This window comes from Ylistrum balloti, unplaced genomic scaffold (assembly GCF_031769215.1).
Source record: "Ylistrum balloti isolate Yb309-2 unplaced genomic scaffold, AGI_CSIRO_Ybal_v1 Utg370388, whole genome shotgun sequence".
In the NCBI taxonomy this organism is placed as follows: domain Eukaryota; kingdom Metazoa; phylum Mollusca; class Bivalvia; order Pectinida; family Pectinidae; genus Ylistrum; species Ylistrum balloti.
The window spans coordinates 192,416-206,194 of NW_026782269.1; the positions used below are offsets into that span (position 1 = coordinate 192,416).

At 34.8% G+C, this 13,779-nt stretch overlaps 1 protein-coding gene across 1 annotated transcript in view; it reads left to right on the top strand.

Moving 5' to 3' along the window:
* LOC132554255 (RING finger and SPRY domain-containing protein 1-like) overlaps nt 1-12,634 on the top strand; it is a 34,885-nt gene extending 22,251 nt beyond the window's left edge. Inside the window, exons 11-14 of the mRNA XM_060218562.1 lie at nt 10,875-10,977; nt 11,342-11,503; nt 11,957-12,061; nt 12,343-12,634. Coding sequence (XP_060074545.1) covers nt 10,875-10,977; nt 11,342-11,503; nt 11,957-12,061; nt 12,343-12,496 — 524 coding nt within the window. The 3' untranslated portion in view covers nt 12,497-12,634. The remainder of the gene's footprint in view (nt 1-10,874; nt 10,978-11,341; nt 11,504-11,956; nt 12,062-12,342) is intronic.
* The last annotated feature ends 1,145 nt before the right edge of the window (nt 12,635-13,779 follow it).

Genomic DNA, 13,779 nt, shown 5'->3' on the forward strand with positions numbered 1-13,779 from the left:
TGGTATGCTCCATGTGGATTTTTGTTATATGTAACAAAATCTATTGAATTTTGAAATGTGCAGTTTGTCAGTGTTTGATCACAGTATGTTCTGACAATCTAAAGACAATTACAAACATGATGAGACCATATTATTGATTTACACCTGGGTAGATTGTTAATCCTACTAATCCACATGACCTGTCACTATATCAATGTTTAAACATCAGTGACCTGCTCTATATGAATAAGCTTTGGTCTATTTTATAATAGTATAAGACTTCCAATGTAACACTATGAAACTTCTCTCATATTGTCCTTTTTTTCTAGTGGGGGGTCTTTCAAATGTTTGAAATGGAACCATCTTCCATTTAGAGATTTTTATACAGCATAGGAGGATCACACAATAGTGTGTAGTTATGGTTTACTTAGAGAAATCGGGAGCATGATTGCCTGACATTGGGTAGTGGAAGTTGCCCAAGGTATCCCTGAAGGCAGTCATGTAGATAGGAATATTTACATTGTTGATTCAGGAATGTGTATTCATGGTATTGTTACACATTATCATAACTATTTAATGCTATTACATTTTGTATAGTGATTTATACCGATTACTTTAAGTATTAAGTACTTTTTGTGATTTATTGTATAACTGAGACAGCTACATTGACAAGGATGTTAATTGGCAAGCATATCCTAAATATTTTTTCTGTCTAATGCTCAAGATGTTTCAATACACTTAGTTTGAAATTTTCTCTTAAATTCATGCAAAAACATTTATCTTGGAAATTATGTGAATTATAAATAAATTTTAAATCAAAATTTTTATAGATGCTTTTACTGATGTAATTTGGAAACAGTTTATTGATGTGAATCTATTGTATTTGGAAGGTTACCCAATACTTAAAGAGTTTCATGTTTAGTCAAATTGGAGTCTCAGTGTCATGAAAATAAAGACCCTTCATACATATTTCAGTACACTTTTTTCAGACCTTTCATACATATATTACAAAGTTTTAAACCTAGGACGCTCCATATATACACCACAAAGCTAATAAATCTTGAGACACATCATACATATTCCACAAAACTTTAAATCTTTAGAAACTCCATACATATTCCACAAAGAAATTAATCTTGAGACACGTCATATCATATTTCACAAAGTTCTAAGTCTTTAGAAACTCCATATATATTCCACGAAGAAATTAATCTTGAGACACTTCATATATACACCACAAAGCTATAAATCTTGAGACACTTCATGCATATTCCATGAAGCTATAAGTCTTTAGAAACTCCGTATTTATTCCAAAAAGCTATAAGTCTTGAGACACATCATACATCTTTTAATTAAAATTTAACTTCTGAGACATTCCATTCTGATCTCTGATTTGTACATGAACTCCTAAGTTTTAAATCTTGAAGTTTTACAGATGCTCCATACATATTTTACTATGTCTGAAAATTTCTACCCTGAATTGATACCAACTCCTTCATTAGTGATACAGAGGTTAGTTACTATTATCATGGATTGGTTTATCACTATACTGGGGGTTTTGTCTAAGAAGGTGAACAATGTATATAGAACTCTTATTAAAAGTTTTATTAGAAATTTGATATCTAACATGGCTTAAAATTAAAGTTCAATTTTCAAATCTAATCTGGAGCTTTATTACTTTCACGATGTTAAAGTATAAAATCTGATGATATAGATTATTTCACACCAATTAATCACCATTAGTTATTAACTTTTGTCCTTGCTAACAAGATAAGGCCCACTTTTGGGATGTTTGTCTTTAAATATAGGGAATGTCAACATGATAGGATGAAATATGAAAGGGGATGAAATCTGAAATGGTGGAACCAATATGAGAAAAGAATTTTTCCTTCTTTCTGTCCTTACCTGATTGTTCTATAGGAGAAACAATGGAGTTCTCCGACAGAAGTGCATCAAACGAAGACATGACTAGATATCACTTGTTCTCTAAAATCTTAATACGATATAAGGATGTTAACGATAACGATTAGTATCCACACATATCCTCTATAACAGAATACATCTTATATCATGTCTTCTTCTGTAGGTTTAATCTCCAAGGTAATAATATCCGCAGGGTAAGGGTGTTTAGTATCCTCTGAAGCTGCTAACTCCCAATAATTTCATTTGTATCCTCTAAGAATAATCAAGGTTTGATTAAACTTGATGAAAAAATTTCAATTGTTTTTTTCAAATTCATTCAATCAATCATGACTTTGTTAAACACACATGGTTGGTCATCAAAGGAAGTCCATATTGTCTTTAAAATGTTTTGATTGTAAACCTTTTTCTTTCTAATGAATATCCTGCTCCATTTTGGTAATCCAGTCTTGTCAAATTGTATGTAAGGCATTAAATGGCTCTATAGAATAGAAGGGGTTGCTAAAGCTTATATTGAAACATTGGACGAGATGAGGTATCATGTTACTAGTTGTTAGGCACTGATAGTCTTTATTCTGTGGATCTGATGAACTGCTTCTAAAGCATTGTGTCCACTAGGCTTATAGGTAATTGTTGATAAGCCTGCAATAAGAAATCTTTTGTTGGCCCACCAAACTGATCTATGATATAGTATACTTAAATATTTAAATGTATTTGTTTTATAATTACTCAGTGATCCTTGCCCTACCTACGTAGACCGGCCTGGCAGACACCACATCCACCTGCCACCATAATGTTGATATTCTATTAACGACACAAGGATCAAATGACAGTGTGGGGCTTTGGTGACACCACATTTAAATTTGTCATCCTTTGAAATCATGAATTATAATTATGTATCTACATTTCAATGTTACTAAGATGGGTTACACTATCACAGATAATGTTATTGTAGAATTAGTTTCTCAATTTGTAAAACTGTGGTGTCGGCAATACATTGTTACCAAATGCTGATACGATTGATTTTAGGATTATTTTCAAATTATTTTTTTAATATTGTAGTATCAGAATATTTCATCAATAAGATATTCTCACAGTGTCACTATAACAGGGTGTCATGATAACAGGGTGTCACAATAACAGGGTGTCACTATAACAGGAATTCACCATATTAGGGTGTCACTATAACAGCTTGACTGTCACTGTAGTAGGATGTCATTGTATACAGGTTATAATGTATTTACAACAGAATGTCAATATAGAGAGGATAGTTTCTATAAACAGGTTACTTTAAATAGGGTGTTACCATGAGCAGAAAAGATTATCACAGCTGGCAATATGTCTTATACATGAACAAATTTACACCAGAAGTGAAGGACTAACACAACATTGAAAAACTCATTCCTTAAAAAAAGACACATGCCCAATATGCCTCTTTAGTCATTATTACACAGGTTATAATGTATTGACAACACAATGTCAATATAGAGAGGATAGTTTCTATAAACAGGTTTCTTTAAATGGGGTGTTACCATGAGCAGAAAAGATTGTCACAGCTGGCAATATCACTCTAATACAAGGAAAAATTTTACACCAGATCACTATCACAAGGTACCCAAACACAACATCTAAAAAAAGACACAAGTACCCAATGGATCCTCTTTACAAGGTACCCTAGGTTGGATCACTATCACAAGGTACCCTAGGATGGATCACTCTATTACAAGGTACCCTAGGATGGATCACTCTATTACAAGGTACCCTAGGTTGGATCACTATCACAAGGTACCCTAGGATGGATCACTCTATCACAAGGTACCCTAGGATGGATCACTCTATTACAAGGTACCCTAGGATGGATCACTCTATTACAAGGTACCCTAGGTTGGATCACTATCACAAGGTACCCTAGGATGGATCACTCTATTACAAGGTACCCTAGGTTGGATCACTATCACAAGGTACCCTAGGATGGATCACTCTATCACAAGGTACCCTAGGATGGATCACTCTATTACAAGGTACCCTAGGATGGATCACTCTATTACAAGGTACCCTAGGATGGATCACTCTTTCACAAGGTACCCTAGGTTGGATCACTATCACAAGGTACCCTAGGATGGATCACTATCACAAGGTACCCTAGGATGTGTCACTCTATCACAAGGTACCCAAGGATGGATCACTTTATTACAAGGTACCCTAGGATGGATCACTCTATTACAAGGTACCCTAGGATGGATCACTCTTCACAAGGTACCCTAGGATGGATCACTCTGTCACAAGGTACCCGGGGATGGGTCACTCTATCACAAGGTACCCTAGGATGGATCACTCTATCACAAGGTACCCAAGGATGGATCACTCTATCACAAGGTACCCTAGGATGGATCACTGTATCACAAGGTACCCTAGGATGGATCATTATATCACAAGGTATCTTAGGATGGATCACTATATCACAAGGTACCCTAGGATGGATCATTATATCACAAGGTATCTTAGGATGGATCATTATATCACAAGGTATCTTAGGATGGATCACTATATCACAAGGTACCTTTGGTTGGATCACTCTATCACTAGGTACCTAAGGACATCTTTGATGTTTGAGACATCAATTGAACTCCTGGCATAATTATTGGAAAATAGTGTTCCTGTCATAGAAATAGCTCTACTGAATTAATATTCTATTATTGCAACACATGACACAAAACAGAACTTCTTAGATATTTAAAGGCATGATTACCTCACAACAGGCAGACCTATATTTGTAGCAAATCGCTGATAATCATAAACCCCAGAATACATTATGTCCAATGTGCCATCAGATTTTAGGCACTGCTCCCTTTGAACAGATATAAACAAAAACTTATCTGCATTTGCAAAGGCACGAAAGATTTATCTTCTTATCAACAAAAGTGTTAAAACAATTACAAATGGCTATGATTACATGGTATTGTGGGTCATTCAAGTACAGATTCTGTCACCTGAGTACAGTCTTTGTCATTCAAGTACGGAGGTTCTCTCCTCTGAGAACAGAGATTATGTCATTGAAATACAGGTACTGTTGCCTAAGTACAGGTTCTGTCACCCAATTACAGGTTTCGTCAGTTTGAGTACAGGTTTGGTCGTCCCAGCACAGGTTCTGTCACCAGTGTACTGGTCCTGCCAACCAAGCGCTGGTTCTGTCACCCAGCACAAGTTCTGCCACCCAAGCACTGGTTCTCTTGCCCAAGTTTGGGTTCTGTTACCCCAGCAAAGGATTTGTCACCCAGGTACTGCTAACTGAGTTCAGGTTCTGTCAGCATACCACAGGTACTGATACCTGAGTACAGTCAGTATAAGCCAGGCCCTAAGATATACCTGCCAGATAAGATTTAGTATCTGTAAGGCAATGCTTCTACCTAGATTTTTGATACAGTTTGGTACATTAGAGCTGTTGATTGAAGCCCTTAAACCTCTTAAACCCTGATCCAAAGGAGGGAGAATTCTCTGATTGGTAATTGGTAAAATTTAGGTTAGAGGTAGAAAACCACCCAGAGTTTGGTTACAATTTTATACATCAGAGTGGTTGGAAGCCTAAAACCCTGTCCACAGGGTAAAAAATACTCTAATGGGTAACTATCAAACTTTGATGAAGAATTCAAAGTTAGAGGTAGATAGTTAGGGTAGAAAGTTAGGAAGGTAAACACTTGATTACAAGGGTAGTCAGAGAGGTAAATCACATGTTAGAGACAATGATGAAACAATATCATCTTAGTAAGAGCATGTACACGGTGACTACAAACTATTGTATGGGATGTTCTCCAACTTATATATATGACTTGTAAAGAATTAAAATGCTCAAACATCAAAGAAGACATGTGAGGTGTTTTTATGATTCAAGTTTGAGAATTCAAAAATTGTGTGAATTCTTTTCCAGATTATACATGCTGGATAATTTCATCTCACATGTCATGAAATTGATTTAACAAATTGCTTAACTCCATAGCTTTTCTGTAACACATAAACTATATACAGCTGTTCTTATCAGAATTATCGGATGTTTGACTGACATAATTTAAAGTTCAGTTTGAATCTGTATGTAAATAATGATACAACCTTGTTGTTCAAAATCCTTTTCTTCTGGGATTCCAGTATACATCATTTTGAGTTGGTTGCTAAGGAAACTTGTCTTCCAGTGACATAAGATCAACATGTCTCCAACACCCCAGAATGCTGGTCCAAAGAAACATGGCCCGAAAATCTAACACTCTAACACTCCATTTACAAGTGTTACATGATACGCAGAGTCGTTTAAATGTTATAGTTTTCTCTTAAATGCTTTTAAATGTGTTTGACTTGACTTTGATAGTGTTTTTCTCCTGCCATTTTATACCCTTTTCTCTTGCCATTCATAATTTCATACCTCTGTAGATTTTCTCTAGATACCATCTCTAATCTTTGGAAGATCTATTAGGGGAATACTGGGGCTTTAAATCTACAATAATGGTCAGACTGTCAGCTGACCAGTAAAACTGGTATGTGATGTAATGGTCAGTGGTGTAATGGTATGTAATGGTCAGTGGTGTACTGGTATGTAATGGTCAGTGGTGTACTGGTATGTAATGGTCAGTGGTGTACTGGTATGGTATGGTCAGTGGTGGACTGGTATGGTATGGTCAGTGGTGTACTGGTATGTAATGGTCAGTGGTGTACTGGTATGGTATGGTCAGTGGTGTACTGGTATTGTATGGTCAGTGGTGTACTGGTATGGTATGGTCAGTGGTGTACTGGTATGTAATGGTCAGTGGTGTACTGGTATTGTATGGTCAGTGGTGTACTGGTATGGTATGGTCAGTGGTGTACTGGTATGTAATGGTCAGTGGTGTACTGGTATTGTATGGTCAGTGGTGTACTGGTATGGTATGGTCAGTGGTGTACTGGTATGGTATGGTCAGTGGTGTAATGGTATGGTATGGTCAGTGGTGTACTGGTATGGTATGGTCAGTGGTGTACTGGTATGGTATGGTCAGTGGTGTAATGGTATGTACTGGTATGGTATGGTCAGTGGTGTACTGGTGTGGTATGGTCAGTGGTGTACTGGTATGGTATGGTCAGTGGTGTACTGGTATGGTATGGTCAGTGGTGTAATCGTATGTACTGGTATGGAATAGTATATAGAATACAAGTACATCTAATAAGAAATTTACCACGTGATGTTAATGGGTCTCTTACCCTCAGAACTCATTAAACTGAAAAAGTTCTTATTGAAGAAAATAAAAATCATGAAACAATACATTCACCAACTTTAGAAAATCATTCGCTCTTTGTTAACATCTCTTAAATGACTAAATGTAGAAAAAAATCTTCTTAAATAATTACTTGGATCACAACCAAAATGTACAGAAAAAAATGATGAATTATGCAATAATTTGAAAAGTTTTCCGTTTAAATGGTTGGTGTAAATTATATTTAAATGGTCCTTAAAACTCATGGCCGATTAGGTAGTCTACTGCCCATTCTATGGAGATCATATTTGTATTTAAAGTAATTGGAATGAGAATAATTCCAAGGCCAATCAGTGTCTTGACAGCCTACAATTATCCCCAAAGTGGGGTTGAGTAAGTGTGTGTAAACTGTCACACTGTTTCGCCAATACTCTCAAGTCTCTGTGCAGGGATTTAGCAAATACCTGATAAATATATATCCTTGCTTTTGCTCTTTATCTCTGAACCATGAATTCTCCACACTGAGAAATCCTGTAACACATACCCATGGTTTTCTGTCTACTGAGAAACCCTGTTACACACACCCTAGGTTTACTCTCTACTGAGAAACCCTGTCACATATACCCTAGGTTTTCTCCCTACTTAGAAACCCTGTCACATACACCCTAGGTTCACTCTACTGAGAAACCCTGTTACATATACCCTAGGTTCACTCTACTGAGAAACCCTGTTACATATACCCTAGGTTCACTCTACTGAGAAACCCTGTTACATATACCCTAGGTTTACTCTCTACTGAGAAACCCTGTCACATATACCCTAGGTTTTCTCCCTACTTAGAAACCCTGTCACATACACCCTAGGTTCACTCTACTGAGAAACCCTGTTACATATACCCTAGGTTCACTCTACTGAGAAACCCTGTTACATATACCCTAGGTTCACTCTACTGAGAAACCCTGTTACATATACCCTAGGTTTACACTCTACTGAGAAACCCTGTTGCATATACCCTAGGTTCACTCTACTGAGAAACCCTGTTACATATACCCTAGGTTTTCTCCCTACTGGGAAACCCTGTTACATATACCCTAGGTTTACTCTCTGCTGAGAAACCCTGTTACATATACCCTAGGTTCACTCTACTGAGAAACCCTGTTACATATACCCTAAGTTTTCTCCCTACTGAGAAACCCTGTTACATATACCCTAGGTTTTCACTGCTTTACTACTCCATGTAATGGAAAAGTTACTTTGTCTTTCTACTGTGAATGTTAACAGCATTGGTTTGATATGGAGTTTAGAACAAGCTATAGCACCCACCTATGTAAGTGGTATGCCCCCTGGCAAGCACAACTGGATAAATTTATCAGATATCCACTTGTACAGGGAGTTTAAGTGGATATTTCTACTTAGTGATGACAGTAATCGTGAAAACAGCGTCATGTAGAATTAAGTAATAATAAAAATTGTAGAATAATAGGAAACTTCTAGATTGATGTTTTCACTGATACCTTACTACAAACATAACAGGAATGACTTCAGTAATTAACCTACCATATCTACCTGTTAATTAGCCCACCTATATATACGGGTGGTAAGTAAAATGACAACAAATAAGTCCTGAAAATATTGTCCTTTAAAAATGGTGTCGCTTTGTCAGTATGCTGATAATATTTTGTAGGAGAGACAGTGAATTACTAATGAAGGATGATGTATATTTCAGAGGTGAAAGTTGAGAGGTAACAGACTACTACAGTTCCATAAAGTCAAAATATCAAACTTACCTTTGTGGTAAAATGTTACATCAGTTACTTCAATTTAATCCCAGACTTACTTTTCTGGTAACAGGTTACCTCAGTTTCCTAAAGTCACAATCCCAGACTTACCTTTCTGGTAAAAGGTTACCACAGCTCCTGAAAGTCACAATCCCAGACTTACCTTTCTGGTAACAGGTTACCACAGTTCCTGAAAGTCACAATTCCAGACTTACCTTTCTGGTAACAGGTTACCACAGTTCCTGAAAGTCACAATTCCAGACTTACCTTTCTGGTAACAGGTTACCACAGATTCCTAAAGTCACAATCCCAGACTTACCTTTCTGGTAAAAGGTTACCACAGTTCCTGAAAGTCACAATCCCAGACTTACCTTTCTGGTAACAGGTTACCACAGTTCCTGAAAGTCACAATTCCAGACTTACCTTTCTGGTAACAGGTTACCACAGTTTCCTAAAGTCACCATCCCAGACTTACCTTTCTGGTAACAGGTTACCACAGTTTCCTGAGAAGTGGGATTCATTCTCCCATTGAATTAGATGATATTCCATACAAGTGTTTACCGTAAGCTGTTGGAATGGTAGATTAAAAAGTACGAAATAAATAAAAAACCTACTGGCTACGAAATATATATCAGACAAATCCATAAAGTTTGTTGTTAATTGGTAAGTTGTAGGAATAATATGATAAATGATTTGATACTTACAAAGCAGTTGAATGATCTTCAGTCAATTAAACAATATTTGTTGAAAGACTTTTATCAGTAGAGGTTGTTTGTATAAGTGTTAGTAGTCTGTCATTATATGTGGTTATAGTGACATAGAACACTGATCTACTGCAATAATACATGACGTCCAACTACCTAAAACCATTAATGTCTTTTGAGAAACACGAATAGATTACTTTTTTTTAGTGTGAATTACCTCGCACAAACAAAACTGAAAACACTTTGAGTAAGAAAGAAACATTCAGACAATTGTCAGTGTAGAAACTATCCAAGGCAATTAAACTGTTCACTTTAATGTCAAGACTGAACCATTAGGAGAAAAACTTGTCATAATCATTTCAGTTTTCAAATATTTTTAAAAAAATAAAGACTTCCAGTCATGTAATAGGGTGAGATCTGTCTTTGTTACATTTAAAATAATTTCAGATTTAAAAGAGGAGATTTTTTTTTGTCAGTTCCAGACAGTAATGACTGACAGTATTACAAACCAGTTGTCCCTACAGTATTCTACAGTATAACATGAAAGGTTCCTCGGTACTGCTTTTTGTAGTTAAAACTTATGACGTTGTTGCAAGGATGAAATCTTTCATGTTCATTACATAACTGTACATTACGCTTTAATCTGAAGTCTTGTTTGATTAATTATATTCCTTGTTTGTTTATAAACAGAAAAATCAAAGTTTCTGTACTCCCAATATTTTATGTTATATGGTACATATCCTAATGATTTCACCAATATTATGTCAGAATGAAATCTTTTTATTACAGGTTAGGCTGTTACAAAAGCAGCTGGCTCCTGTTATTTGTTGTATGAACCTGAAAATTTTACATGCTCTCTTGTATGTAATAGGAAACATGATTAGCTTGAAGAGTCACATGTTAAAGGAGACTTGATTTGCCAAAAGTTTTTTCTTGTATGTAAAAGGGGACTTGATTGGCCCTAAGTCATGTGTTGTATATAACAAGAAACATGATTAGCTCCAAAATGTTCATTGTATGTCACAGGAGACATGAGTGGCCCAAAGGTTTGTGTTTAGGTGAAAGGACATATAACAAGAAAGAGATGTGATTGGCCAAAATGTTTGTGTTCAATGTAAAAGGACACTTGAATGACTAAAATGTTTGTTTTGTATGTAAAAGGACACTTGAATGACCAAAATGTTTGTTTTGTATGTAAAGGACACTTGTTTTGCCCACATATTTATGATGTATGTAACAGGAATCGTGATTGGACTAATGATATATTTCCATTTTTACAGGGGACACCATTGGTCTACTGTTGAACCTTGAGGATAAGGAGCTGATATTTTCACTGAATGGTGTCAGCCTCCCACCATATAGGAACCTATTTGATCATGCCAAGTTAGTATGCTTTCTTACCTTACACAAATTGTGTGCGAGTTTATGCTGTAGTGTGTTGTCATCAACTTCCAAAAGGTGCATAATTGGAAGGGTAAAAACTTTCATTTTGTATCAAAACTGAGCCTTGAATTCAATTAATTAGATCAAGTTTGACAATGAACACTTACAGAATAGTAAGATGTGTAAGTCTGTGTAGAGTTATATGTGTTAACACCATTAGTAAACACAGAATTGATCTAGACAATTTAAAACTGCCTTTTCATAGTCAATTCATTTCAAAACAGGAAAATGAATAATCTTTTTTTTTTTTTTTTTTTTTTTGAATTTGCTTGAAAATGTTGATTGTATGTTCATGAATTTTCAGGGGAGGATTTTTTGCTGCTGCTAGCTTCATGTCTTACCAGCAATGTGAATTCAACTTTGGTGCCAAAAAGCCTTACAAGTATCCTCCTCTAGATGATGTGAAGTTCAAGAGTTTTAATGACCATGCTTTTCTGTCAGATGAGGAAAAAGTTATATTACCAAGGTGACCTAATAGAAAACTTCCCTAGGAAAATTGATTCAAACAATCAATATCTGAAACTTTATAACAAATAAATAATGTATAGTTTAAGAATATTTCTGTTTTTGAAAATCAAATTTATTGTAGAATTAAATAATTTTTGGTATCATTTCCATTGATTGTAGAGGTGTTGATGTATTTTTAGGGTCCAGTGTCTATCTGTCTATATACCTCAGCTTCCCCCTGCAGGGTTTCTCAGAAAATGCTGGACAGATGTTCATAATACTTAGGAATTTTAAACATTCTTTTATGAAAATTTTTGGCTGCAATGGTAACAAGTCACTCAAGTTTTAGGATGGAAATCTGTTACTCTTGAGCCCTATATTGAATTCTATTCAGACTTGGTTCATAAAGTTCACTAATCATGTCTTCTCATGTCTTATATGTCTTCTTATTTATTTACTTATATATTCTCAGGCATAAAAAGTTGGAGCTGTTGAAGAGTCTAAAAGTACATGAAGATTCATGTACACTTTGTTTTGACAACAAAGCCACACAGAGTCTATTGCCTTGTAACCATATGTAAGTTTGTGTATGTTGTGTTCAACACACATTATTTGCACCATTATGGATATGTAAAAAAAGATATAAATTAATGAAAATGAAATATTAAATCAATGTTTGCAAAGTAGAGGCAATGTATGATGAAAATTATTCTGTAAAAACTTAAGTGATTATAAGACAAATGATTGAAAATGTTAATGTAATTTGGTGTCTCTAATTTCAAATGTTATGTAAGTTCTCCTTATAATATTGTTTGGCACATTGCTGAAGATTTCATTCTGTCTAATGTTCTGTTTCAGGGGTTTCTGCTACAAATGTTCAATACAGTTAGAAATTTGTCCAATTTGTCGGTGTAAGATTGAGGAAAGAATCAACACATGTGATACAGATGACAGAGACATTGTAAAACTCAATCCTACAGCTTCAAAGAAACGGAAACACAAAAAAAGCTGATGTTTCTTTTGTCCTTCCTGACCCTTCTGCTACACAAATCTGTTCAGCCTTACGTGACATACACAAAACAGCTAATTAAAAAATTTTGAACTTTTTTATAATTCAACAAAGTCATTTTAGAGGAGATGTTATGCGACAAAGAATGGTGTTTTTATCTACAATATCAGGCACTTTCTTTTACAGAGTTTTTTTTGTTGATGTCTACATTAAATCATTACAATATATAATGAATCATGGGGAAAATTTATACAAACATTGTTCAAGAGTTATATATGATATAGAACATTGTTCAAGAGTTATATATGATATAGAACATTGTTCAAGTATTACTAATAAGATATTGAACAATTTTTCAGGTATCACATAGTTTTATGGTATTGAACTATGCTCAAGTACATGTTACATATAATATTGAACAATGTTCAAGTACAATGTATGGTATTGAACAATGTATAACATATGTAATCGAATTAATGTTCTGCTATCACATTTGATATTGAACAATGTTAAGTATTTTATATGATACTGAACAATGTTCAAATATAATGTTGATATCAAATAATGTTCAAGTATTATGTATGGTATTGAACAATGTTCAAGTCTTATGTATGATAGTGAACAGAGCTATAAGAGTATGTAGAATTTCCATGTTACAACTTCCTGTAAACTTTTCCTATTGAACATGCTCTATTTTTCAACATAAGTTCTTTTTACCAAGAGTCTAAGGAAAACCCTAGTATTCTGTGTATAATTTGTTACCTAAAATCTTGAATGGACATCTGTTTTTAAGCTGTTCGAGTAAAGACTTTGAATTCCTGATCAAGAAAAACATACTTACCAAGAGACAAAGAGGACAAAAAGACAGACATAAAGACAGAGGGAAAAGAAAGCCCAACATAACAAAATGATAGGCATAACATAAAAACATACACACAGAGAAACAGACAATGGACAGACAGAGCAGAGAGAAGACAGCATGGACAAAGACAGACAATGTACATACTTTTACCTGATTTTAAAAGATAAGACTCAGTCTTTATGATGAGCTTGTTATTCTAACACTTAACGAAAACTTTTGTAATTTGTCTACAATTCAAATTACTTAAAGTAACTCAGTTATTATATCTGACACCTTTTTTTCATTGTTATAGTTACAGTGTATCAAAGACTTAGATGCACTGACAAGGAATGTTTGCTAATAATTTAAAGGGTTTTGACCACGATTTTTCATAATTCAATATTCCAGTCTAATATAATGCAATAATATATATATATTCTGCAGT